The sequence below is a fragment of the Papio anubis genome, chromosome 16 (genome assembly GCF_008728515.1).
Source record: "Papio anubis isolate 15944 chromosome 16, Panubis1.0, whole genome shotgun sequence".
Taxonomy (NCBI): Eukaryota; Metazoa; Chordata; class Mammalia; order Primates; family Cercopithecidae; genus Papio; species Papio anubis.
In genome coordinates, this window is record NC_044991.1 from 7465558 (window position 1) to 7493407 (window position 27850).

Below are 27850 nucleotides of genomic sequence, written 5' to 3' on the forward strand. Positions count from 1 at the left end.
TATGTAAAGAACTCTTACAACTCAACAATAAGACAAATAACCTAACTGAAAAATGAACAGGCCGGGAGCAGTGGCTGTAATCCCAGCATTTTGGGAAGCCAAGGAAGGCGAATCACCTGAGGTCAGGAGTTTGAGACCAGCCTGACCAACATGATGAAATTGCGTCTCCACTAAAAATACAAAAAAAATTAACTAGGCGTGGTGGCATGCACCTGTAACCCCAGCTACTTGGGAGGCTGAGGCAGGAGAATTGCTTGAACCCAGGAGGAGGAGGTTGCAGTGAGCCAAGATCGCACCATTACACTCCAACCTGGGCGACATGAGGGAAACTCCCTCTCAAAAAAAACAACAACAAAAAAAAAAAGAGCAAAGAAGGCCAGGCACAGAGGCTCATGCCTGTAATCCCAGCACTTTGGGAGGCCAAGATAAGAGGATCACTTGAGGCCAAGAGTTCAAGACCAGCCTGGGCAATAAAGCAAGACCCTGTCTCTGTATCAACAACAACAACAATGGACAAAGAGGCCAGGCACAGTGGCTCACATCTGTAATCCAGCACTTTGGGAGGTCGACACCAGTGGATCACTTGAGGCCAGGAGTTCAAGACCAGCCTTCACAACATGACAAAACCCCGTCTCTACAAAAAATACAAAAATTAGCCAGACATGGTGGCACATGCCTATAATCCCGGATACTTGGAAGGCTGAGGCAGGAGAATTGCTTGAACCCAGGTGACAGAGGTTGCAGTGAGCCAAGATCGCACCACTGCACTCCAGCCTGGGCAACAGAGCAAGACACCATCTCAATATAAATAAATAAATAAATAAATTTTATGTATATATATACTTACCAGTTTATAAAAAACAGTTGGATCCAAATTATTTTTCTGACAAAATGGGAAAAGATTAAACTTTAAGAATTTTTAAAATACGCCAACTTATAAAGATTGTGAGCCAAATTTTGGGTGACACAGCCTAAGTCAGTTACCAATACACTGGGTTGCACCGAGAATAGTGAACTGTGAAAACATGACTGCATTATGTGAGGAGGCCTAAAAGATAGAAGTGCCTCCAACCAGTCTGCACAGTATTCTCCTGGACTCAATTTTTTGTCCTTGAAGAAAAGAGTGTTGCCCTTTCTTTTAGTATAGGGAAGAAGTCTTTCCATGAGAACTTCATCTTTTGCTTTTAAGAAACAGCATGAAGTGCATAATGATTTTCTTTTTGTATCTCCTGGTTGTCAAGTGTTTTTACTTAAATAGTCAGTATTCTGTCTTTCTCTCTTCTTTTTTCCAGTGGTGGGGGTGGGGGGGATTGGTGGCGGTAATGGGAGGAGACAGGTAATTTTATGTTGATTAAATACACATTCAGTGCCTCTTTAGAACATTTCCCCTGAGAAGAATGAGTCAGGATTAACAAAGTGAGCATGGGGGAAAGGGCTTTCTGGCAGAAGACAGAGCACAATGCTTTCCAGGAGCCGAAGACAACCAGAGAGACAGGGACTCACAGCGTGAGGGGAAAAGTGTGATGAAAAGAGGCTGGAAAGGTTGGCAGTGTCCGCTCACACAGAGCCTTGGAGCTCACATGAAGAGCTGAACCACAAAGGGTTCCACGTAGGGATCTGATACAACTGGGTTTACATTTGGGGAGGAGCATGTAAAAGAGGCCTGCCCTGTCAGAGCCTCACATTCTCCTGGTCAAAGGGGCTGGGTCAGGAATGTTCACATGATCTGACCAGTACCTGAGACAACTGAGACTCAGGCTGTCTTCCCCAGCAGGACGGGATACCTAGGAGAATGTGGGCTGGGCAGGAGCCGCTGAAGCTATCTTATTACCACAAGAGGATGGTCTACTGGAGAGTGAAGCTGAAAGAAAATTATGACAGTGAAGGAGATCTGGCCTGACCAAATCCATCTTGCCTTTAACATCCAAGCTGCCTGTATTAGTTCATTTTCACACTGCTGATGAAGACTGGGCAATTTACAAAAGAAAGGGTTGAATGGACTTAGAGTCCCACACGGCTGGGGAGCCCTCACAATCATGGCAGAAAGCAAGGAGGAGCAAGTCACGTCTTATATGGATGGCAGCAGGCAAAGAGAAAGAGCTTGTGCAGGGAAACTCCCATTTTTATTTATTTATTTTTTTATTGTTTTTAGATGGAGTCTCGCTCTATTGCCCAGGCTGGAGTGCAGTGGCATGATCTCAGCTCACTGCAGCCTTCACCTCCCAAGTTCAAGCAATTCTCCTGCCTCAGCCTCCCGAGTAGCTGGGATTACTGGTGCCCACCACCACGCCTGGCTAATTTTTATATTTTTCAGTAGAGACAGGGTTTCACCATGTTGGCCAGGCTGGTCTCAAACTCCTGACCTCAGGTGATCCCCACCTTGGCCTCCCAAAGTGCTGGGATTACAGGTATGAACCACTGCGCCCGGCCTAAAAATAAAAATTATAAGACTGACAAAACAGACTCCTTGTTGCAATAAGATACCGAATTTCAACCTGACTCTGGCATTGCATCACATGCTCTCTGAGGGCTGCCACCTAAGAAACTTCTTAGGTAACAACGGCCTTGGCTTCCACAATCCCTTTATCTTAAGCATTCTTTTCTACTGACTTCTTAAATCTTTAGACAAAGCTTAACTCTGTCTGTCAGCCAACTGCCAATCAGGAAATCTCTGAATCCACCTGTGACCTGAAGCCCCCTCCCCAAGATACTCCACCTTTTTAGATGGAAGCAATGTACACCTTCCAGGTATCGACCTATGTCTTTGCTTGTTAACAGCTGTCTCCCTAAAATGTATAAAACCAAACTATAACCCGACCGCCTCAGGCACACTTTCTCAGGACCTCTTGAGACTGTACTCTGGGCCATGGTCACTCGTATTGGCCCAGAATAAACATCTTTAAATATTTTACAGAATTAGTTTTTTCATCAAGTGTCAAAGACAACAGGTTTCAGTTTGTATGGTTGCTGATAATAAAATAATTGTGAGTATGACATATACTATCTACATAGTCATGACTATAAGGCATGAGAAATAATATAGTCAGGCCGTGTGCAGTGGCTCACGCCTGTAATCCTAGCACTTTGGGAGGCCAAGGTAGGTGGATTGCTTGAGGTCAGGAGTTTGAGACCAGCCTGGCCAACATGGTGAAACCCCATCTCTACTAAAAATACAAAAATTAGCCGGGTGTGATGGTGCACGCCTGTAGTCCCAGTTACTTGGGAGGCTGAGGCAGAAGAATCGCTTTAGCCCAGCAGGCAGAGGCTGCAGTGAGCTGAGATTGCACCGTTGCACTCCAACCTGGTCAACGTGCGAAACTCCATCTCAAAATAAATATATAATATAGTAAAATAGCATCACAATGCTGGGCATGGGGCATGCTGGCTCACACCTGTAATTCTCGCACTTTGGGAGGCCAAGACAGGAGGATCGCTTGAAATAAGGAGTCTGAGACCAGCCTGGGCAACAAAGCAAGACCTCAACTCTATAAAAGGAATTTTTAATTAGCCAGGTGTAGTGGTACACACCTAGTGTACCTCCCAGCTACTTGGGAGGCTGAGGCAGGAAGATCTCTTGAACCCAGGAGTTCAAGACTGCAGTGAGCTATGATAGAACCACTGCACTCTAGCCTGGGTGACAGAGGAAAACCCTGATTCAGAAAAAAAAAAAAAAAAGAAAAATATATATATAGGTGGAATTTTGCAATGATCAGGTCTATGAAGAAGATATTTCTTACCTAATTGCAATATAATATTATTTATTGAATAATTTCTTCAATATTTACTGAATAGTCACAGTGAGATCCTGCTGCCCCTGCCTCCTTACAACCTGAGTTGTGCCTGTTCTGTGTCCTGCAAGATACATGGAGCCTTAGGGAAATTATAGGTCAGGTGTAAATGAAATGTGTGGGAAATGGAGGCAATGGTTCCACTCTACATTGTATAGAGAAGGCTGAACACTTTTGCGGCCATGGTGGTTTTGTCCCCTTTAATGTGGTATAAGTCTAGTTCATACATTAATATTTAATATTTTATTCCTACTGTGCAATATAACTTTTTCAGGAGCAATAAACTAAAACAAAAACATTCCAGAAACTCATATTTCATTATAAATTAAGTTCTGAATTTAGATTTCTCAAAGTTGATTATGAAGGTGAAACTTCCACAAAATGTCAACCTTTACCTTCCATCATGGAGGTCAAAGATAGATCACCAGCCTCAAACAAGATGATACAATTCTGATTCAGAAGCATCACATCTATCAAAAGTTAGTAATTATTTTAAGACTGTGCCTGAAAACAACAAGTGGATCTGCAGAAGTGGATTTACATATCATCCTGTAAATCATGACTCTTCTCTTAGATCAAATTTTTCCTCAGAAAAGTACTTCAGTGTGATAGTATTAATAACACGTTTTTCTGACTGGGTGAGGTGGCTCACGTCTGTAATCACAGCACTTTGGGAGGCTGAGGTGGACGGATCACTTGAGGCCAGGAGTTTGAGACCAGCTTGGACAACATGGTGCAACTCTGTCCCTACTAAAAATCCAAAAATTAGCTGGGTGTGGTGGTGCATGCCTGTAATCCCAGCTACTTGGGAGTCTGAGGCACGAGGATTGCTTGAACCCAGCAGAGAGAGGTTGCAGTGAGCCAAGATTACACCACGGTACTCCAGCCTGGGCCACAGAGCAAGATGAGACTGTGTCTCTAAAAACAAAAAGGCCATTGCAGTGCCTCACACCTGTAATCCCAGCACTTTGGGAGGCCAAGGAGGGTAGATCACCTGAGGTCAGGAGTTCAAGGCCAGCCTGGACAACATGGTGAAACCCCGTCTCTACTAAAAATACAAAATTTAGCTGGGCATGGTGGTACACACCTGTAGTCCCAGCTACTCGGGAGGCTGTGGCAGGAGAATTGCTTGAACCTGCAAGGTGGAGTTCCAGCATGGGCGATAGAGCCAGACTCCATTTCAAAAAAAAAAATAGGCCAGGCGCGATGGCACACGCCTGTCATCCCAGCACTGTGGGAGGCCGAGGTGTGTGGATCACCTAAGGTCCTAAGGTCAGGAGTTCGAGACCAGCCTGACATGGTGAAACCCCGTCTCTACTAAATACAAAATATTAGCCAGGCATGGTGGCACACACCTATAGGCCTAGCTACTTGGGAGGCTGAGGCAGGAGAATCACTTGAACCCGGGAGGCTGAGGTTGCAGTGAGCCGAGACTGCACCATTGCACTCCATCCAGCCTGGGCAACAAGGGCAAAACTCTGTCTCTAAATAAATAAATAAATAAAATGCTTTTCTCTGCAGCCCTCGCCAACTTGAGTTCGGAAATTTGAGCCTTTGCAGAACCACCTGCTTCCTACAATGGAATCGAACAAGTCGTCTGAACTGGCGCATTTCGTTCAAACTCAGTTCAAACATGTTATCAAAATAGCATCTGAAACTCAAAAAAATTCTCAGCCTTTGTTTTTTTAGCAAATTACAATTCTTACAATATTGCAAACAGGAAGACATTAAAATATATCCCTATGGAGCAATAAAACTCAATGAAAGTTCAAAAGAGAATGTCTTTTGAAAGTCTGTAACTGAACTGTTTTTGTCTTTTAAAGAGGGATGCGGAGGCTGGACTTGAATTCTTGGGCTCAAGCGATCCTCCCGCCTCAGCCTTTCGAGTAACTGGGACTACAGACGCTGCCACCACCGCCAGTTCAACATCCTGACATGTAGGAGTAAACTCTTTTGACAGGTACACTTGGTCTTAATTGGATCAAATGACATTCCGAATCCAAATATAATTGACAAGGGCCACGATTTTGCAGCATCCAAATCTGGTGAAGCACTCTCGTTCCTTACTCCCCGGGGGCGGGGGCCTGCGAGCCCTGTGTGCCTGGTGCAGGAACAGCAGCGCCGCGTCACCCAGTTCCCCCTTCCCGGCAGTAGGTGGAGCCTCTTCCTGTCCTGACAGCGCCGGACATAGGCACCCCGCCCTCCCGGCATTCCCCTGGGTCGCCGCAGGCTGAGCGAGAAAAGCTCCGCCCCCATCGGGTGCGCGTGCGCACACGGCGGCAGCCAAACCGCAGGCGCCGCCGCAGGCGCGCGCCCCCTCCCCGCAAGCTCGCGCGCTCACGCCCGCGCCCCGCTGACGCGCAGGGCCTGCCCGGGGGCCGCGGCGAACCGGGCTGGAGGCGGGCTGGGGGCGGGACGAGGGCGGGGCGGGGAGGGCTGGCAGGAGGGCGGGGCCGAGGGGGGCCGGGAGGAGGGCAGGGCAGGGCAGGGCAGGGCAGGGCGGGGTGGGGGGCGGTGGGGAGGAGGGCGGGGCCTGAGGGGGCGGTGCTGGCGGCCGGGGGCGCCGAAGCGGGAGGGCAGGGCCAGCGGGCGGCGCTGGAGTCGGCGCGGGTGCAGGCGCCATGGAGGCCGAGTGGCGTCCGGAGCGCCCGCCTGCGGAGCGTAGCAGCCCGGGCCAGACGCCGGAGGAGGGCGCGGAGGCCTTGGCGGAGTTCGCGGCGCTGCACGGCCCGGCGCTGCGCGCTTCGGGGGTCCCCGAACGTTACTGGGGCCGCCTCCTGCACAAGCTGGAGCACGAGGTGCGGGGAAGGGCGGCGGGCACGTGCGGCTGCCGGGGTGGGAGCGCGGCGGGAGCCCGCGGCGCGGGGCAGGAAAGGGCGCTCGGGCGGCGGGAGCCGCGCTGAGCCACCCCGACCGCGTTCTGGGCAGTTCTGGAGCGGCGTGGAGTTGGGGGCCGAGGAGTGACAGCAGGAGACCAGGGTACCTGCGGCCCTGATGTGCCTGGGCCCGAGGCCGGCCGAGGGCTGCGGTGGAAACTTTAGGTCCTCCACACACGCGAGCCTCACAAAGCCCTTTGAGGAGTGAAACTCATCTCTCCCACTTCACAGATGAGAACACTGCGGCTCCGAGGGTCCCTTCAGAGGGATTCTTTCAGCCGCTGCCTCACAGGGACAACGGGAACCCCGTGAATTTGTGTGACTGTAAGTGTTGGGTTCACCGAATTCAGTGTTTTTTCATTTTATTTGAGCCTCGGGTTCCCCTCATCTTGCAGATTAAAGAAAACAGGCTGTGAGAGGTGGAGGAGAAATCTTAAGAAAAATGGAAAAGGTCGAGAAGCCTCTAGGTTCTCTCCCTTTTTGTGAGGACGGCCCATCCTGCTCACCTGCCTCCTCCACTCCAAAGCGTTTTCCACTGTCCTGGCTGGGGATGAGCCCTGAATTTTGATTGCGTGCCCAGGGGCTGAAGCCACAGCGCCTTCCCGGGCTGGCTGGGGGGTCTTTTCTTTAGCTGGGACCCGGCATCTCCTCCAGGTGCCGCCTCCCCGACTGAGATGAGCCAAGTGGCGCAAGTGATGAAGTGGAACCCAAGAACAGGGACCCGGGCCGGGAGCTAGGAGTCCCTGAGCCTGGCTGCTGGCCAGACCCTACGGTCTCTGAGCCAGTTTTTCTCTGTGTAATCCTGTTTGGACTAAGAACCTTCCTGCGGGAAACGTACAGTGAGTGGCACCTCCTTATGCTACAGTGTCACACGGAGTTTCCTCTGCCCCTCACTTCTGCCATATGCTTTCCGAGGCCCACTCTGGTCCCAGGCCTGTGCTGGGTGGAAGGGACCCTGGTTTGTTCGTGAGGACAAAAGATTTCCCATGTGCTGCGTGAAAGGAGCACAGTGGGAATGACCAGCTCCTCCTGCCCAGCCAGCTTCCATGGCAGCACGCCCTCCCTCGGGCAGTCACTCGCCCATCTGAGTCCTGTTCTCCATCCGGGAAGGGGATGGTGAGACTCCAGCTGGCTCCCACAGTATTGGAGGGATGGGAGGTGGCATGAGAAATATGCCCAGCACACAGGATGGTCGCCACCGCATCGCGTCCCCTGCCCAGGCTGCCCTGCCTGCTGTTGCCCTACTAAGGGGAGCAAGTGTTTTTACGTGACCCTCCCCAGCCATTAAGGGCAGAGCTGAGTCACTGCTTTACCAGACACAAACTTGCAGCTCTTCCGAGGGAAGCCTCCCGCTGCTGCTGGCCCAGGTGTGGGGGAGGCCGCCAGAAGCAGCAGCACCGCCTGCCAGTGCCGTGGGCCCTTCCACCCCTGGCCATCAGCCCTCCTGCCTCACCTTAGGCTGGCTGCCCTGGAAAGGATGGGAAGAGATTTTTTTTTTTTTTTTTTTTTGAGACGGAGTCTGCTCTGCCACTCAGGCTGGAGTGCAGTGGAGTGATCTCAGCTCACTGCAAGCTCCGCCTCCCAGGTTCAAACGATTCTCCTGCCTCAACCTTACCTAAGTAGCTGGGATTACAGGCGTGCACCACCACACCTAGCTAGTTTTTGTATTTTTAATAGAGATGGGGTTTCACCATGTTGGTCAGGCTGGTCTCGAACTCCTGACCTCATGATCTGCCCTCCTCGGCCTCCCAAAGTGTTGGGATTACAGGTGTGAGCCACCGCGCCCGGCCAAAGAGATGTTTTTAAAATGTCTACTCTTCTGTCTGCACAAGAAACCACCCCCCTTATCTCCTGGGGAGCTCTTCCAGTCCTGCCATGAAGGGGTTGTGGTTACCCCCATTTCACAGCTGGGTTGAAGCCAAGGCAGGCTTGAGGCAGGCTGTCTCCCTCAGCCTCAGACTGTCCCCTGGGGATTTGGGGTACTGGGGCGGAAGCCTGAGGTCTGGATTCCAGCCCTCTGAGCCTCCCCCCACTCCTGAATTGGAGAAGGCAGTAGCCTCCCCGGACCCACCTTGAGGACTAAAGGAGAACTGGACGCCCCTTGTCTCAGGTGCCTTGTCTCTCACGTGACCCCTGGTTTGCTCCACCCTGGGCTATCTGCCTCCAGGCCTTCGCTCTTACTCTTCCCTCTGCCTGGAGTTCCTTTCCATCCTCACCCTGTAGCCTCATGTTTAAATCTTCCCTCTGGCTATGGTTCCTCAGCCATAAAGTCTTCCCAGGCCCTCCAGGCCCCAGAGCAATTTACCTGATACTCTCAGGTGACCTAGAACTTACTCAGCCATGAGCTCCCTGAGCGAGACCATGAGTGATTCATCCTCATGCCACCAAAGGGCAAGTCCTGCCCGGTGCACAAAAGCTGCCTGCACATGAGTAGTTAACTAGTTTTAACTGCCGTTTTTAATCGAGTCGTGGGAAATAGGTGATCAGGAGGAACTGGCCTTTGTTGAGCCTCCACTGTGTGCCGGGACTTTATGCACGCTGTTTGATTTCATTCCGTCAGTGTCCTGAAAGGTGGATGACACCCACTCTCACAGGTGAAGAAAGTCTCAGAAGCGTAACAATGGCACCCCGTGCTTATAGAGCATTTGCTGTGGCCGGCCCGACTCTGAGCTCTGGGTATGAATCATCTGATCCTCCCAGTAGTCCTCAGAGGGAGGTTCTGTTATTCCCATTGTGTGGATGAGGAAACACCCACAGGATAGTTAAGTAACTTGTTCAAGGTCACTTGTCTAGGAAGTGGTGAAACCAAGATTTGAACCCACACAGCCTGACTCCAGAATCTGCCCGGAAGCCCTCCTTGCCGGCTTGTGGCAGACAGTGCGTGAGTGTGGCTGGGCCAGGGACCCCTCTGCTCCACGCACACCAGAAGAGGTCACTTGCCTGCTTGACTAGCCATGTGAGGCAGGACCAAGGCCCTTATCTTCCCGTCCCACCTTGACCTGGGGCCTCGCTTCCTGTTGGCCTGGAGTGGGTGGGGCTGGGCTGGAGGAGGCTTCTCTGTGAGTTGACTCAGCTGTCCTAGTGTTGAAGGGTTCTTCTGTGAGGGGCACATTGGGGTGTGCCCCCAGCCACCAGGATCCTGACTCTTGCATTGACTTCTCTGCCTTTGGGGCCTCTCTTTCCCTGTAATGTGAAGAGGGTGGACTACAGATACCTCCAGCCAGTCCTCGAGGTCCCATCTCCATGCACAGCATCCCGTGGGACAAGGGGCTCTGGATGACAGCTCAGGCGATGGTGGGGTACGTTAGGTCCCCATTCTGACCCTTGAAATCTCCAGGAGCTTCAATCTGCCCGCCCATAAGACTGTGTGTAGTTGCATTAAACGGGTCCCACTCCTCTGAAGGAGACAAGTTTGTCTTTGAGGCCTGGGTGTGGCACCTTGGGTGGCTTTCTGGAGCCGGTGGTGAAGGCATTAGGGGTAGGGTCTCCTGCCCATGCCCCTGCTGACCTGAGCTCTGGCCCCCAGGTTTTCGACGCTGGGGAAGTGTTTGGGATCATGCAAGTGGAGGAAGTAGAAGAGGAGGAGGACGAGGCCGCCCGGGAGGTGCGGAAGAAGCAGCCCAACCCGGGGAGCGAGCTGTGCTACAAGGTCATCGTGACCAGGGAGAGCGGGCTCCAGGCAGCCAACCCCAACAGGTAGGAGCCTGGCCAGAGACACCACCACGACCTTCGCCTGGTGAAAGGTGGGAGATGCGGTAATGCAGATTCTCCTGGGCCCTGCACCTCCGCTGGACATCTTCCTCAGGACGGCTTTGTGGCAAGCACATGTGGCCAGTGGTGTGTCCATCCGGGCTTCAGAGTAGTGTCCATGGCAACACAGAGCATTCCTATGGTGACCAGATGGACTGTGGCCTGACAGCCTCTCCCAGCAGTCTCATTGTCACAGAGGTCCTGCTACAGGGCATTAGGAGTTCGTTTTGCCCGAGGTCACCCTCCAGGTTAAGGGTGCAGGTCAGCCTTACTCCTCCCCAGTCACAGCCCCTTTCTGGTCCTGCTGAATTGGAATCTGGGCTGGGCCCTGGAACACCTGAGGACTTGAGACCCAGAGCAGGCCTGGCCTTGCCAAGGGCCATGGAGTAGTTAGGGCAAAGCTGAGACTGTACCGCAGGCTTCCTGCCCCTAGGGACCAAGAGTGGCTATCCCTAGGACAGGCCTGCAGGCCCCTCTGCCAAAGGTTTTGTGGACCCTCGGAGAAACTTGCTGGGCGCCTGTGTCCATGCACAGCTCTTTGGGCAGGGGTCTGGTCTCTTCTGCAGAGCTTCTCCCACCACCTCCTCCAGCTGTGAGTGGGCAGTAGCAAGTCACCCCAGAAAGATGGAGGGCCCAGCACCCCGGCCTATGAGTGCTCGGGCTCACCCTCCCCTTCAGGTTCAGTGAAGTGAGTTCTGTGCTGCTCAGGCCCAGGAACAGGTGAATTCAATGCAGTGGCTGCCCTTGGAGCTCCCAGCTCACATTCTCTCTCGGGCGTACAACCACAGAACCCGCTGCTAGCCGTGTTGTGGGTGGTGGGAGGCTGGGAATCCAGAGTCTTGGATTTGGAGGCTGAGCGTTCAGTTCAGCCCTACCTGCTTCTGGGCCTTTCTGCTTCCAGGCCTTCATCCCCCTGAGTCTCCCCTGATTGCCAGGCCCCAACAAGCTCTCCATCCTCATCCCCATGCCTATCTTTGTACAGCACCGCTTGTTGCACGTGCCAAGGGTCACCCCGAAGGCCTGGCTCTGCCCTGCATCCTGTGGTCACCCACTCTAGCACAAGCGCAAGAGTAAACCCACTTATTTTAGGACGGGCCAACAAAACTCATGTAAGCACAAGGAGATAAATACTCCTGAACTTGTCCCCCAGCCTAAGAACTGGAACATTGACTGTCCCTTTCATTTTAAAAAGGGGACAGAGACGGAGGCAAGCTGGCACCTGTTTGGTGCTTCCTAATCCGGCAGGGCTCTGGGAGGATTATGGTCAGCCCTGTGTCCTACAGGGTAGGGACGGCTCGTCCTGTGCCACAGCCCCAACATGCTTCTGTAGGAGCTCAGCTGCAGGGATCCTGTGTGCGGGGACTGGAAGTCTCTCCCACAGAAAAGCCTTGGTGCTTCCAGAAGACCTGGCTGTGTGGGTGAGGCGTGTGGCAGCCCCCGTGCTGTCTGCCTGCGCTGGCCTCTGGCGTGTAGGGCCTTCGCTTTTGTTGAGCAGCTGTGGTGTGCCCGGCCTGCAGGCAGCAAGATGGGAAGCATGGGCTAGCCCTGCAGTGGCCCGAGGTCCAGGTTCATGCTAGTGACTGCTGGTGTGTTTATTGCAAGTGCTTGGTGGACAGTGGGTATACCACATATCTGGTCTCATTTGCTGCTTGTGACAGCCTGGTGACAGGCGGTAGAGACCCCTGCTGCCCTGTTTGAGAAGCTTGAAGAGGAGGAGGCGCTTGCTCAGGATCACACAGGCAGTGAACAGCAGCGCCAGCACCTGACCTAGGCTCACTGGAGTCCAAACTGGGCATAACTACGGCACCCGGTAGACCAAATCTCAGGAAGCTTGAGCCCTGGTCCCAACACAGCCCTGGGCCTCTTCCTACCCCCACTTCCCTTTGCCCCGTGCCTGCCCGGCAGCCTCACATTGTGGCCTGTGCCCGCAGCATCTTCCTCATCGACCACGCCTGGACGTGCCGTGTGGAGCATGCACGCCAGCAGCTGCAGCAGGTGCCCGGGCTGCTGCACCGCATGGCCAACCTGATGGGCATTGAGTTCCACGGTGAGCTGCCCAGTGCGGAGGCTGTGGCCCTGGTACTGGAGGAGATGTGGAAGTTCAACCAGACCTACCAGCTGGCCCATGGGGTGAGTGGGTAGCTGGGCCCCAGGGACGGGGAGGACAGGCATGGGCACAGACCTCTGCTGCCCTGTGCCATCAGGCCGGGTGAGGGGCTGTCCAGAGCAAATAGCTCACATTCTCCTGTGGCTTCCTAAGGAGCATGCTATCCTGGGGACCTCTGAGCTCACAGGACGCAGCCCTCTCAGACTCCTAAACTCAGAGGGCCCAGATGACTCAGCTGCCGCTTTCCTGGCGCCTCTGATTCTGTCACTCTCTTAAAAGCCCTCAACCGTCCCTCACCCACACCCGTTGGCCTCTCCGCGGACTCACCCCGTGCTCCAGCCCCTCACCACTCTTAGTTCAGGAAAAGACTCCTGCTTGTTTCTTATGATTTTAGCTTAGATGTCACCTCCTCCAGGGAGCCTTCCTTGAGCTCAAAGACTACTCCCCCCACCTCCCAATTACCCACAAACCCAGATACAACCCTACGGGTGCTGGGCTGTGTGCCTTGTTACCAAACGCCCTTTTACCACGAGTTGTCACACTGCGTTACCCAGGCCTGTGTCCTGGTCTGCAAAGGCAGGGCTGCTGTCCCGGAGCCCCTAGCTTAGCTAAAGGGCCTGAGGTATATATGAGAGGGCCTCCAAGATCAGAGAGGTGGCTGTGGGCTGATGGGTGCTCGATGTCTGGGTTCCGGAAGGGAGTTCCAGTAGGTGGACGGGTGAGCGAGCAGTGCCATGTGTGCTCTGTCTGCAGACAGCCGAGGAGAAGATGCCGGTGTGGTATATCATGGACGAGTTCGGTTCGCGGATCCAGCACGCGGACGTGCCCAGTTTCGCCACGGCACCCTTCTTCTACATGCCCCAGCAGCTGGCCTACACGCTGCTGTGGCCCCTGAGGGACCTGGACACTGGCGGTAAGTCCAGCACCTGCCCACCCTGGAAGAGGGGCCTCAGCCCAGTGTCCTGTCACCCTCTCTGATGGGCACGCGTGTCTTGGCACAGAGGAGGTGACCCGAGACTTTGCCTACGGAGAGACAGACCCCCTGATCCGGAAGTGCATGCTGCTGCCCTGGGCCCCCACCGACATGCTGGACCTCAGCTCCTGCACGCCTGAGCCACCCGCCGAGCACTACCAGGTGCGGCCCTCCCCCACCCCCGGGCCTGTCTGGTAGCTTCCAGAATGTTCTCTGTGCAGACACCAAATATTATTTAACCCCAGCCGGGTGCCAGGCCCTGAGCCGGTTACCATGGGAGGCAGAGGGAGTTCTGGGAGCCTCTGAGAGACGAGGGGCTCAGAGAGTGAACACAAGCTGCCTGCGGCCGTGCGACTGGGGCTCCAGATCCCAGGGTGCCTGGTGCTGGCGTCCGTCCTCAGGGGGTCCATGCTGCTCCCTCAGGAAGGAGGGGGCTGTGCAGTTGGTCTTGGCCGTGAACCCCACTCAGCCCCGTCCTCATCTCACCGAGGCACAGAAACACCCTGTGTTCACATATCGCGTGCCTCCCTCACTCAGCAGGCCTGCAAGTTACCATCATGGTCACTGTTATTGATAACAAAAGTGCTTTCAGTCTCGGTCAGGGCCCCAAGGGACCCAGCTGGGCCACTCGGAAGTGCCTGGCTGGAGGTAAGAGCTCATCCAGGCCCCATACAAGGAGGCTGGCGGGTTAGGGAGCCAGAGTTGGCGAGGCCCCAGTGCCAGGGGAGGAAGAGGAGCCTATGGGAACGTAGCCACCTCCAGGACCAGTCAGGGCTGGGTAGGGGGTTCCTACCCTGACCCGTCTCTCCTCCTCCCCTTCCCCTCTCATCTGTTGCTGCTTCCGTAGGCTGGAACCAGCCTACAGGGGAGCCTGTGCTTAGTAGTTTGTGGCCATGTGCCACTCAGTTCCTTACAATTTTACAGTTCTGTTTTTATCTCCATTTTACTGAGGATGAGGACATTGAGACACAGAGAAGTTAAGTCATTTGCCAAGGGTCACACAGCAGGTGGAAGAGCTGGAGTCCAGAACCAAGGGGACCTGGTGGCTTGTGGGCTGAGGCTGCAGGCTTGCCCCACAGTGACTGAAGTCGTCCTTTTTGCACATCAGGCGCTCACTAAGTGCCTCGGAGGGTTGCGGGAAGGGTTAGATGAGTGGGCGTGTGGAGTGGTGGTGTGCTTGTGAGGGCACTCCTCACTGCAGGGGTGGGCTGTAGGGGGGCCTCCTTTCACTTTCGGTCTAAGTCAGTGACGATTGAACCAACCATGCCAAAAACAAGGGGGTCAGTCTTATTGGTTCAAAGGGTGCTTACAAGCCTCCCGGAGCCCCTGCACCAGGAAGGTGCTTAGTACACGTTTGCCTGAAAAAGTGAATGCGTTTGTGGATGCAACTGGAGGGACAAACGCTTCCTGGTCTTGGGCTTGTTTGTTAATGGAACATGAACTAAAAGTTCGTGTTTTTCCTTGGGAAGCTCTGCGCTGACCAGGAAAAGGAGAAGATACAAGGCCAGGTGTCCTTGTTTTTTTCCCATTTGACCCTTCACAATCAGGTCTGTGCTCTGGGCCCAGGATTGCCTGTATCGATTAGCTATGGCTGGGTAACAAGTAACTCCAAAACTTAGCACCTTAAAACAGCAAACATTTATTCTCTCACACGATTTCTGTGGGCCAGGAGTTCAGGAGTGGCTCAGCGGGGTGCCTCTGGCCTCAGGTCTCCCTCAAGGTACACAGGCTGCCCGTCGGGCTGCGGACCCGCTTCTGTACGGCATATGTGCATGCCTGCTGTGTTGGTGCTGGCTGTTGGCAGGAGGCCTGGGCTCCCTGCCTTGTGGGCCTCTCTGTAGGAGTGCTCAGGTGTCCCCAGGATGTGGCACCTGGTTTCTCCCAGAGCAAGCGATCCGAGGGAGAGAGCGAAGAGGAAGCCTCGGGCTTCATGGCCTTGTCACAGAAGCAACCCTGTCCCTTCTACCCTTTTCCTGCTTATTAGAAGCAACTCAGAGATGGATGCAGCTCTGCCTTTGGAAGAGAGTGTCAAAGAGTTTGTAGGCATGTTTTAATTTTTTTTTTTTTTTTTTTTTTAAATGGGGTCTTGCTTTTGTCAAGGCTAGAGTACAGTGGCATCATCCTAGCTAACTGCCACCTCTAATTCCTGGGTTCAGGCAATCCTCCTGCCTCAGCCTCCCAAGTAGCTGGAATTCCAGGCAACGGCCACCAAGCCCCGCTAATTATTTAATTTTTCTGTAGAGACGGGGTCTCAGTATGTTGCCCAGGCTGGTCCTACACGCCTGGGCTCAGGCGGTCCTCCATCTCAGCTTCCCAAAGTGCAGGCATTACTGGCTTGAGCCACCATGTGCATCCACATGGGCATGTTTTAAATCATCACACTGCTGAAGCTCCTGGCAGCCCTCCTAGGACCTGACACTGCTGAAGCTCCTGACAGGGCTCCTAGGACCAAGCGGCTCCTCCCAGGAGCAGTTTAGCACCTTCTTTCCCGTGTGATTTCGAGGTAGCATTGAGAAGATGTGCAACAGTGTTTACCTTGTTCTTTTGACACCAAACTAAGACTGTTCAGCACCTGAGGGGCCTGGAGCCCCAGAATCCTGGGGTGAGGGGGTGGTTAGAGGCTTTGGGGTATTGGGAGGGAGGAGCAGCCATACGCCCCGTGGGGCCATAGTACCTGACGCCAGGCAGGGAGCCTTGTGTCCCCTCCCTCTCTTTTCTTTTTTTTTTTTTTTTTTTTTGAGATGGAGTCTCACACTCTTTCCCAGGCTGGAGTGTAGTGGCGTGATCTCGGCTCACTGCAACCTCCGCCTCCTGGATTCAAGCGATTCTCCTGCCTCAGCCTCCTGAGTAGTTGGGATTACAGCTACATGCCACCACACCCAGCTAATTTTTATATTCTTAGTAGAGTCGGGGTTTTGCCATGTTGGCCAGGCTGGTCTTGAACTGTTGACATCATGTGATCCACCTGCCTTGGCCTCTCAAAGTGCTGGGATTATGGGAATAAGCCACCACGCCCGGCCTTTCCCTCCCTTCCTTGACCTCATCTCTACCTCCAATGTGTTTCCTTCTAGGCCATTCTGGAGGAAAACAAGGAGAAGCTGCCACTTGACATCAACCCCGTAGTGCACCCCCACGACCACATCTTCAAGTGCGTAGCCCCCACTCCTTAGCCTGAGACTTGTCCCCAGTCGCTGCCTCCCACTCTTCGTGGTTCCCACAGCCCCAGAACAGTGCTTGGCACATGGCGCGCAGCAAGTCAGCTGTGTCCTGTCTGGGCGCTGCAGTGACAAGTGCAGGGAGTAGTTCTTAGGATCCCCAGAGAAAATGCCGCGGAAAGTGCAAGAGTGAGCAGGGCTTTCTGGAGATTTTTTTTTTTTTTTGACCAGTCTCCATCCTGCAAGGCTGGAGTGCAGTGGCGATCTCAGCTCGACAACACTCTGCCTCCTGGGTTTCCGCACACCCATGAGGCCAGGCGTGGTGGCTGCGCCTGTGATGCTCAACACTTTGGGAGGCCAAGCCAGGCGGATCACCTGGTCGGGGAGTTCAGCTTCCAGCCTGGCCAGCATGGTGAAACCCCTCTCTACCTAAAAATAAAAAGGGCCGAGGCAGGTGGCTCCAGCCTGTAATCCCAGCAGGAGGCGAGGCAGAGGCGGATCACGGTCGAGAGTCGAGACCATCTGGCTAGCTGCAGTGAAACCCGTCTCTACTAAAAATACAAAAAAACTAGCAGGCCCGAGGTGGCCACCTTGAATCCCCAGCTACTCGGGGAGGCTGGGAGGCAGGAGAATGGCATAAACCGGGCCGGGCTTGCAGTGAGCTGAGATCGGCCACTGTACTCCAGCCTGGGGCTGAGACTCTGTCTCAAAAAAAAAAAAAAAAAAGTATGTAATCCACAGCTACTCAGGAGGCTGAGGAGGAAGAATCATTTAGAAGCTCTTCCTGCAGTGTGAGCTGAGATCGACCCGCAGCACTCCAGCCTGGGCTACAGAGCAAGACTCCTTCTTAAAAAATAAAAATAAAAACATCCTTGAGGCGAGTAGCGGTGGCTCCAAGCCTGTAATCCCAGCATGGGAGGCGAGACAGGTGGATCACGAGGTCAGGGGTCGAGACCATCCTGGGCAGAGCACAGTGAAACCCGTCTCTGCTAAAACTACAAAAAACAGCCAGGCCGAGGGTGAGCCTGTGGTCCCAGCTACTTGGGAGAGCTGAGGCAGGAGAATATAAGCGTGAACCTGGAGGCCAGACTTGCAGTGAGCTGAGATCCGGCCACTGCACTCCCGGCTTACAGGCGACAAGCTGAACTCCATCTCCAAAAAAAAAATCATGAAAGTTAAAATAGAATAGGCCATGGAAATGCTGGCAGTGGGTAAAGGGGTCCCCTGGGCAGAAGCGTCGGCCACCACCGGTCCCCATCCCACCCCGTCCTCTGGGCATCAGGGTCGTCACCAACCCTGCATGCCATGGGGCTGCTCCACTTACCCAGATGCCATGCTCATCCAGTCCTGGAACCCGACAGCCAGGCCCGTGTGTGCGGCCCTCCCAAAGCAGGGGTAGCACCGCTGTGGGAATTGCTGGGTACCTGGCAGGCACCAGACTTGCCAGGAGGTGCCCCTCCCGAGAGGCTGCAGGTGTGGCTGGTGAGTTAAGGAAGGCCAGGCCGGCAGGTCCAGGCTGGACACCTTGTGGAAACAGGCACAGGTGAGGACCCAGAGATGCAGAGCAGGTTCCACCTTAGCCTTCACAGGAGCCCCTCCCTGAGGCTCCCAGATACTCCCCTTGGCTGCCTAAATTTGGTCCAGCCAGGGACAGGCAGCCTGCTCCACTCTGTCCCCTCCACTGGGCCTGAGGGCTTTCCTCCCTGCTGGCCTCTGCCCCAGCCGGGCAGCCCAGGGGCTCTTGCTGAGACATGAGTCTGGTGGTGACCTGGCTGGGGCCTAAGGTCCCTCCACCTCCTCTGGGGCAGAGGCCTCACGGAGGCCCTTGGTGTGCCCGTGTGAAATTGGAGGCCCTGGGTTCATCCTTTTTCCATGTGAGAGGAAAGAACTAGCACATAATAAACACCCAAATTATGTCATTTAATTTTAACGACAAATGTAAGGTGGACGGTGTGGTCCAGTCCTGAAGATGGGGAACCAGGAGTCACAAGGGTACGGGTTGTCCCCCTCCCTCAGCAGATCGGAGGGAGCAGGTTCTGAACCTGGGCTGTCCAACATCGTGACTCGAACCCAGGACTCGCCTCTGCCTCATTAACTTCAAAACAGGGAGGGGAGTCCCTGAGCTAGGGCTGGTGCTGGAGTCCCACTTGGACACTTGGGAGCCGGGGTCACCCAGCTCGGGCTCTCCCCACAGGGTCTACACGGACGTGCAGCAGGTGGCCAGCAGCCTCACCCACCCGCGCTTCACCCTCACCCAGAGCGAGGCAGACGCCGACATCCTGTTCAACTTCTCACACTTCAAGGACTACAGGTGAGGGCACCTCTGGCCACAGGAGTCCTCCCAGTCAGGGCCTGTAGGCACTGCCAGCCTTCCCTTGAGCTGGCGCACCTGCCTCCGCCCTGCAGGAAACTCAGCCAGGAGAGGCCGGGCGTGCTCCTGAACCAGTTCCCGTGCGAGAACCTGCTGACTGTCAAGGACTGCCTGGCCTCCATAGCGCGCCGGGCCGGCGGCCCCGAGGGCCCACCCTGGCTGCCCCGAACCTTCAACCTGCGCACCGAGCTGCCCCAGTTTGTCAGCTACTTCCAGCAGCGGGAAAGGTGGTAAGTCTCAGACACGGCATCGGTGTGCTTCATGGCCCTTTCCCCCAGCCCAGCCTCTGTGTCCACCTGCTCCTCCGTGAGCACCCACTGTGGCAACCGTGGTGCGGGAGCCGAGCTCTGGGTCCCGAATGTCACGGCTGGCCTCATGGACTGCAGGACCGCTCCAGGCTTTTGCTGGGGCTGTCCTCTCCACTGCAGCACAGCTCCCTGGGCTCTGGCCAACCCCTCCTCATTCCCCAAGCCCCTGCCTCTGACAGCTCCTCTCTGGTGCCCACTCAGCTCCCAAGGAGAAGTGGGCCACCCACTTCTGCCGCTGTGTCCTGGGGTGGCATCATGTGGGAACACAGGCCCCAGGTGCCACCCAGACAGCCCTTCTGCTCCCCAGGGGCGAGGACAACCACTGGATCTGCAAGCCCTGGAACCTGGCTCGCAGCCTGGACACCCACGTCACCAAGAGCCTGCACAGCATCATCCGGCACCGAGAGAGCACCCCAAAGGTGGGCCCTGCAGCCCAGGAGCCCCGGGACTCAGGGCCCTGGCTGGACAGTGAGAGGTGGGGCAGAGGGGACCGAGTGTCATGGTCCTCATGGACAGGTCCAGGCTGGGCAAGATGGCTTACACCTATAATCTCAGCACTCTGGGAAGTGGAGGAGGAACACCTGAGCCCAGGGGATTGAGGCTGCAGTGAGCTGTGATCGTGCCACTGCACTCCACCCTGGGTGACAGAGAAAGACCCTGTCTTTAAAAAAAGAACTGTCCTGGGTGCGTCTACCCTCCAAGTCCCTACCACATAGCGTGCCAGGTATGGCTGCCCAGCAGGATGAGGTGGCTGAGCCTGGACAAGGAGCCTCTCAGAGCCGTGGTAAAGATCCGTAGTGAGGGGCCATCCAGAGGCAGTATCGGGATTGCAGGGCACAGCATCTGCCTGGGCTGTATACCTTGTCAGAGGCTGGCAGGAAATGCACCACAAGGAGGATTGGAATGGAGACTTCAGGCCGTGGGGCGGGGATGGATGGAATTATGGGTGAGAATTTATATTCCATTTCAATTAAAAATGGATATAAAGACTTTGCTGCAGAGCGTGGTGGCTCACGCCTATAATTCTAGCACTTTGGGAGGCCAAGGTGGGCAGATCACCTGAGATCAGGAGTTCGAAACCAGCCAGGCCAAAATGGAGAAACCCCTTTCTGCTAAAAATACAGAAATTAGCTGGGGGTGGTGGCGGGCACCTGTAATCCCAGCTACTTGGGAGGCTGAGGCAGGAGAATCACTTGAACCTGGGAGGCGGAGGTTGCAGTGAGCTGAGATTATGCCATTGCACTCCAGCCTCTGTGACAGAATGAAACTCCATCTCAAAAAAAAAAAAAAAGACTGAGCACAGGCACAGTGGCTCACACCTGTAATCCCAGCACTTGGGGAGGCCGAGGCGGGCAGATCACAAGGTCAGGAGATCGAGACCATCCTGGCCCACACGGTGAAACCCCGTCTCTACTAAAAATACAAAACCTTAACTGGGCCGGGCGCGGTGGCTCAAGCCTGTCCCCGCAACTCGGGGGGCTGAGGCAGGAGAATGGCGTGAACCCAGGAGGCGGACCTTGCAGTGAGCTGAGATCTGGCCACTGCACTCCAGCCTGGGCGGCAGAGCTAGACTCTGTCTCAAAAAAAAAAAAAAAAAAAAAAAAAAAACCTTAACTGGGCATGGTGGTAGGCACCTGTAGTCTCAGCTACTCAGGAGGCTGAGGCGGGAGAATGGCCTGAACCCGGGAGGCGGGGCTTGCAGTGAGCCCAGATCACGCCACTGCACTCCAGCCTGGGCAACAGAGCGAGACTGTCTCAAAAAAAGACTTTGCAGCAACCTCGGCAGGTTTGAAAAGGCAGAAGGAGGAGTAAAGTGCAGCCCTGTCTTTGCCCCCGCGTGGTTTTGTGTGCTCAGGAGCCCCAGAGTGCTCTGTCCTGGCCCAGCAGAGGGGAGACGAGGGCCACCAGTGAGCTTGCGCCTGTGTCCTCCAGGTTGTGTCCAAGTACATTGAAAGTCCTGTATTGTTCCTTCGAGAAGACGTGGGAAAGGTGAAGTTTGACATCCGCTACATCGTGCTGCTGCGGTCAGTGAAGCCCCTGCGGTTGTTCGTGTATGACGTGTTCTGGCTGCGGTTCTCCAACCGGTAAGTGGAGGGCTGGCTGGGTCCAGGGACAGGGAGCTGGGGGACCGGGTGGAGGTAGCAGGTGGGCGATGGGCCCTTTTTGGAGTCAGAAAGTGTAGTTGGAAGGTGCCCTCCATCACTCACCCCGCGAGCGGCCCTTGGAGCTTGTCTCCCTTCGTGGTAGTTGGCGGTGACTTGCCCTGCCCACATGAGAGTTCTGGCATTGCCCACAGTAATGGATGTGAACATTCTTTGTAAAAGAACCAGGTGCCGTTTTTATGGACCTGCAGAGACTTCACAGCTAGTATCTCACTCACCTCCACCCCAGCTCAGTGAGGCCGTGGGGCTCCCCCACCCACACAAACAAGGGAACAGGCTCCCGCCGGGGCAGCAGGTGGTCCTGCCCCAAGCCCTTAGCCCCTAGCTGGGAAGGTTGAGTGGGTGGCACCTCCCTCGCAGGGACAACGCTGGCTCAAGAACCCACATGCGCTTGTCTTCCAGGGCCTTCGCACTCAACGACCTAGATGACTACGAGAAGCACTTCACAGTCATGAACTACGACCCGGACGTGGTGCTGAAGCAGGTAGGGCCTGAGGGAGGTGCAGAGCAGGTTCACACGGAGGCCAGGGCACACCCAGACCCCACCCCGCCCACACTGCCTCCTGGGAGGACTGGCACATGGGCCGGTCCCAGGAGCCGCCTCCTGAGTTCCTGCTATGGAAGGTGATTGTTAGCCCTGCCACGATGAGCCGGGCTGGGCTCTGTGTTGTCTCAGGTAGGCCTCCGGGTACTCGCTGTGTTTGAGATGATGCGGACACGGGGATGTGGCCAGCAGCAGGTTGAGACAGTGTGTTCCCAGCCAGGGCTTAATCCTCACCGCCACTTCAACCGGAAAAGCACACCACCCTGTGAGCGCCAGGGCAGGCAGGGCCGGGAGGCACAGAGACGCATACGCTGAGAGGCCCCACCTGGTCCAGCTGCCTGCTGGCCCGTGACCCTGCCCGGGTCTAGGACCTCCTGTCCTCCCTGGTGCACAGTGCTGAGCAGTGCCCTGTGCAGTGGGCACTCAGTGAATGGCAGCTCCACCATCTGAGCACCTGGAGCTCAGGGGCATCTGGACAAAGGCCCTTCCAAGATGGGGGCGAGAAACAGAGGTGGCCAGCCAGTGCACAGGGACAGGTAGGCACAGCCTCCACGGAAGCGAGAGGCCAGCTCTGGGTACAGGAAGGAAGAAAGGAAGTCCGGGCCGGGCGCGGTGGCTCAAGCCTGTAATCCCAGCACTTTGGGAGGCCGAGATGGGCGGATCATGAGGTCAGGAGATCGAGACCATCCTGGCTAACACGGTGAAACCCCGTCTCTACTAAGAAATACAAAAAATAGCCGGGCGAGGTGGCAGCGCCTGTAGTCCCAGCTACTCGGGAGGCTGAGGCCGGAGAATGGCGTGAACCCAGGAGGCGGAGCTTGCAGTGAGCTGAGATCCGGCCACTGCACTCCAGCCTGGGCGACAGCGCGAGACTCCGTCTCAAAAAAAAAAAAAAAAAAAAGAAAGGAAGTCCTGGAAGGCCTCTGTGACCTGGCTGGTTAATGAGTGTTTCAGATGCACAGAATGCCTACCCCACCCTGCCTATCACCAGCCTTGCAGGCGCCCTGGACTCCCCATGCAGCCAGCCCCAACGCTCCCCGGCTCCTGAATTGTGTGGCTGTCATTCCCAGGCGTGTCTTGATTCTTTTCAGCATGAGTATGTCCCTGACCATTCAAGCTGCTATTTTGCTTACTTAAGTTTTTTGTTCTGTTTTGTTTTGTTGAGAGACAATGTCTCACTCTGTCACCCAGGCTGGAGTGCGGAGGCGTGATCTCGGCTCACTGCAATCCCAGTCTCCTGGGCTCAAGCCATCCTTCTGCCTCAGCCCCCTAAAGTAGCTGGGACTACGGGCACGTGCCTCCACGCCCAGCTAATTTTTTTGTATTTTTAGTAGAGACAGGGTTTCACCATGTTGCCCAGGCTTGTCTCAAACTCCTGGACTCAAGCGATCTACCTGCCTCGGCCCCACAAAGTGCTGGGATTACAGGCATGAGCCACCACGCCCGGCCTCCTACTTAGGTTTTTATGTAAATATCATCTTATGGAACAGATCCTTCTGCAGCTTGCTTTGTTGGCTGAGTGGCGTGTTTTGAGGCTCAGGGTTGTTGCTAAGTGTGGCTGCAGGTGGTTATCCAAGGTCTTCGCTAACAATAAACCATGGCACGTGCACACGCGTGGAGGCACCTGTCCATGCCCAAGTCTGAGGAGTCCTCTAGGAGGACTTGGAGAAAGGGCCCTACCATGCCTTGGTGACTGTACCAGCACACACTCCTCACGGGGCCCAGCGGTCCTGTTGCTTCTGTCCCTCTTATCCTTGCCTGTGTTGAAGCCTACTCCCTAGGATCCAGAGCCCCCGGCAGGGCCCCAGGACGTTGCTGGAAGTCGCCCTCAGGTTACCAGCCCCTCCCTTCTGTACTGCGGGGGATCATCCCAAGAGCCCTCTCCTAGAGCCCTGTGCCTGGGGACGTGCGTCCAGCACGGCGTGGATGGCGGGCTTGCGTAGGGGCCTTTCCTGGCTTGTCCTTTACTGGGAGAAACCTGAGCCGACTGCCACCTTCATCGGGTGTGTTTTGGGTAAAGTCTTGAGGCCAAAAAGATCTTGCGTCCCTCAAGCACTCCGAGCTGGTGCTGAGCCGAGGCACAGGCGGGCCCCGCTGGGGGTTCTGAGCTCCGCCTCCTTCGCACTGTACTGAGCTGAGTGTGAGGCTGGGTGCTGGCTCAGGCCCTGCAGTTTCTGGAGCTCTCGATGTTCAGTGTCTCGCGTGAGCCTCACAGCTGCCTGGCAAAGTCAGTTTACTGGGCAGGGCACATTTTTCCATTTCACAGAGGAGGAAACAGGCTCAGAGAAGTTAATCCGTTCGTCCAGAGTCACGCAGTGAGACCCGGGGCCCAGACTCCATCTCCTACCTTCTGTTTGGACCCTGAGGGGCTGGGGCTGGCTGCCTGCTCCTGGAACCCCCACCCAATGTCAGAAGCTTCTGGTCTAGGCAGTGGCAGGCTGCCTGCTCCCCGGCCCAGCAGGGCCTGTGCGGAGCGTGATGGGCCCTGTGCAGAGCGCGATGATGGGCCCTGCGCGGAGCGCGATAATGGGCCCTGCGCGGGGCGCGATGATGGGCCGTGCGCGGGGCGCGATGATGGACCCTGTGCGGGGCGCGATGATGGACCCTGTGCGGGGCGTGATGGGCCCTGCGTGATTTGGACTCTGCGGAGCGTGATGTGGACTCTGCGGAGCATCATTTGGACTCTGTGCGGAGCGTGATGGGCCCTGTGTCTGTTGCAGGTGCACTGTGAAGAGTTCATCCCCGAGTTTGAGAAGCAATACCCAGAATTTCCGTGGACGGACGTCCAGGTAAGTCCTGTCCTGCACACCATCGCAGGCCAGTGGGGCAGGTCCCGGGCTGGGGGCCTGCAGGAGCTGCTCCCCTCCCTCTCGGCTGGTGTGGGCTGGGAGGGACCTTTGTCCTCTGCAGTTGATCCTTCTCCCCAGAGGCTGGCGAGACAGCGTGGGCTCCCCTCCCTTCCACCGTAGGCGTTTGTGGGTGCTCCTGAGAGGGAGGGAGCTGGAGGGGCTGGTGGGGCACCCCTGGGACAGCCAGAGGACGGCAGCACTGCCTGAGCCCGGAATCCCAGTCATCTGGAGACGTAGGCTGGGCCCCCATGTCCGGCAGCAGCATTCTGGGTGCTGTGTTGAGTTCCTTGGGGCAGTGGGGAGCCACAGGGGGTCTGAGGCAGGAGATGGGCAGATTTACAGAAGGTGGGCGCCAGGAGTAAGAGGGCAGGTGCTGGGTAGAGGCAGCCATGGTGAGGTCTAGAGACATGAAGATGTGGGAAGGGGTGACTTGGCCCATGTGGGGCCCGGGGCTTGGACAGGGGCAGCAGACCCCCATTGAGAGGCTGTCTGAGCAGGCCTCATGACTCAGCCTCCTCGGTCCCCAGGCTGAGATCTTCCGGGCCTTCACGGAGCTGTTCCAGGTGGCCTGTGCCAAGCCGCCGCCCCTGGGCCTCTGCGACTACCCCTCATCCCGGGCCATGTATGCTGTCGACCTCATGCTGAAGTGGGACAACGGCCCAGATGGTAAGAGGGGCGCCCCATCTCCTGATCCAAACCAGCAGGCGCCCCCTCTGCCAGCCAGCCACATGCCTGGAGAAGGCAGGGGGCTGCCCCAGGCTGTCCTCTGGCTTGAATCATCAGCCAGGAATCTGGGTTGGGGGAAGTGCCTGCGGTGCAGAGACTGTAGGGGACGAGCTGCGGGTTGGGCCTCTGTGTCGGGGAAGAGCTCACAGGACAGGAGACCCGTGTGAAAGGCACCCTGACCCCAACCCACACCACCCTGGCTGGCCTCCCCTGTGCCAGACCCACACCCTCTCCACCGCTGCTGCATGTCTGCTTTTTTTTTGACTAAACTGAACATCCAAGCCTAAAGGGCCAGGCTGTCATCCCTAGGGCTAGAGGCAGCCCTGGCCTCTCCTGGAGAAGAAGATGTCAGGCCAGGCCTCCCCAACAAAGTCAAGAGACCCAAGTTCTAGGTTCGGGCTTGCCCTGCTCATCCCCTGGGAATCAGGGCCCAGGTTCACGGCCTCCCCAGCCTTTGCTGGGTCCCCAGGCCATTGGCCCTGCAGAGTGAAGCCAACGAGCCTTCACACTCTGCTGCGCTCTTTGCCGTCAGGAAAGCGGGTGATGCAGCCGCAGATCCTGGAGGTGAACTTCAACCCCGACTGTGAGCGAGCCTGCAGGTACCACCCCACCTTCTTCAACGACGTCTTCAGCACCTTGTTTCTGGACCAGCCCGACGGCTGCCACGTTACCTGCCTTGTCTAGGCACTCGCTGTCCCCAAAACCTGTGCTTGGGGCAGGATTCCAACCTCAGTTCTCTGAGCTGCTTCTGCAAAGGCCCCCATGCCCCTCCCCACACCAGCTCTGGGCATAGCCTCAGCCCCAGGCCTCTGTCCTCCCGAGCCATCCTCCCGGCCTCACACTCCGGGAGCACAGCGTCCTCCTCCCACCTGTGGGTCAGAGCAGGACAGTGATGGTGTCCCCCGGGCTGAGCACCGCCCCAGGCCCTGCCCTCACCCCTCACCACCATCTGTGCACTGATGAGTCTCCAGTTTAGCCAAGGGCTTCGTTCCTGGCATGGAGAATTTGTTCCTGGCTGCTGTGTTTCCAGGAGGTGCTGGGGGAAGGGTTCCGTGGAGTGAGACAAGGTGTCCTCGGGAGCAGGGTTCCACCGGGAAGCGTCTGGGAGCCCTGTGTCACACAGTGCAGGCCGGTTTCTCTTCCGGGGTCTCTGCTCTTATGCATCAGGATGACCTCGGAATGGGTGTGGGGCCCCACACTGCACCCACAGGGCTCTATGCGACGGGGGCCCAGGAGCAGCCTGAGGCTACCACCAGGCAAGCCTGCCTTATCACCCATTCCAGCTCACCCAGGACCTTCACCAGCAAACCTCCTGCTGAGGTCCTGGCAGGAGGCCACTGTTAACTTTTCCGTTTGCTGAGGGTCACAGACCCCGACAGGGAAGTCGATATCTGTCTTCCCAGTGGTTGCCCTGCTCGCTGGGCACTCCACGGAGTCCCACCCTCCTCTGAAATGGGCCAGGATCCTTCAGCAAGGGGCGCCTGGGGCTGGGACTGATTGTGGACGGCGGAGCACCGACAGAAAAGGATTCCAAGGAGAACTTCAGGTTAAAGTCAGATGCCACCTACCAGGGTCTACAGTCAAAATGTTGACTTTTTCTTATTTTTTAATGTATGGGAGAAAAATGTAAAATTCCAGTTCTTTTCTAATTGTGTTTCTGAAATTAGGAGTCAGCTGCCAGCGTTTTTGTGTGGCTGCAGTGTGCCTGGGCCCAGCTCCCCAAGCAGGCGGGAGCTACTTCCAGAGCCTTCCAGTGCGTGGGAGGGCAGGGCTAGGTGTGGCGGCGTCTCCTCTTTGAAATTAAGAACTATCTTTCTTGTAGCAAAGCTGCACCCAGCGATGCTGCCTCCTCTCGCCGTGTTGTCTGGGCCCCTGTTTACAAGCACACCTTGCCCTTTCTGAGGGGAGCCATGCTCTAGCCCCTGGAGAACCTGTTGCAGGGGCAGGGCGGGCCCATCGCCTTTGGCAGCTCCTGGAGAGCTGTTGACATGCAGTCCCCCTTTATTGGTTTGTGCTGCAATAAAGGCCATCTTCTCTTACTTCTGCCCTCTTTTCTCTTTGGACCCCGGAGCCACAGGCTCAGCCTGGCCTATCACCCCGGCTGTCACTGAAAAACCCCAAATACCAAGAAGTCACCCAGAAAAAGTGGGAGAAGAAATAAGATGGCCTTTAGATCACAGGCCTCCATCCCAAAGTCTGATTTCTCTGTGCTGGATCTGTTTCCAAGCTGGCCAGGAGCCT

At 55.8% G+C, this 27850-nt stretch overlaps 1 protein-coding gene across 3 annotated transcripts; it reads left to right on the top strand.

The window, feature by feature from the left end:
* The first annotated feature begins 6360 nt into the window (after nt 1-6360).
* On the top strand, nt 6361-27648 carry TTLL12 (tubulin tyrosine ligase like 12). 3 transcript variants are annotated; one of them, XM_009217442.4, is made up of 15 exons: nt 6470-6586; nt 6896-6988; nt 10191-10360; nt 12346-12544; nt 13275-13434; nt 13523-13656; nt 16566-16642; nt 18844-18960; nt 19056-19250; nt 19636-19747; nt 21261-21412; nt 21893-21974; nt 24755-24823; nt 25411-25549; nt 26142-27648. In XM_009217442.4, the coding sequence occupies exons 3-15, from the start codon at nt 10221-10223 to the stop codon at nt 26291-26293; spliced, it is 1728 nt and encodes a 575-aa protein (XP_009215706.2). In that variant the 5' UTR covers nt 6470-6586; nt 6896-6988; nt 10191-10220; the 3' UTR covers nt 26294-27648. The 3 variants fall into 3 exon arrangements, with proteins under 3 accessions (XP_003905713.2, XP_009215706.2, XP_009215707.2); XM_003905664.3 differs by lacking the exon at nt 6896-6988 and having other exon boundaries at nt 6361-6586; XM_009217443.4 differs by lacking the exons at nt 6470-6586; nt 6896-6988 and adding an exon at nt 9350-9963.
* The last annotated feature ends 202 nt before the right edge of the window (nt 27649-27850 follow it).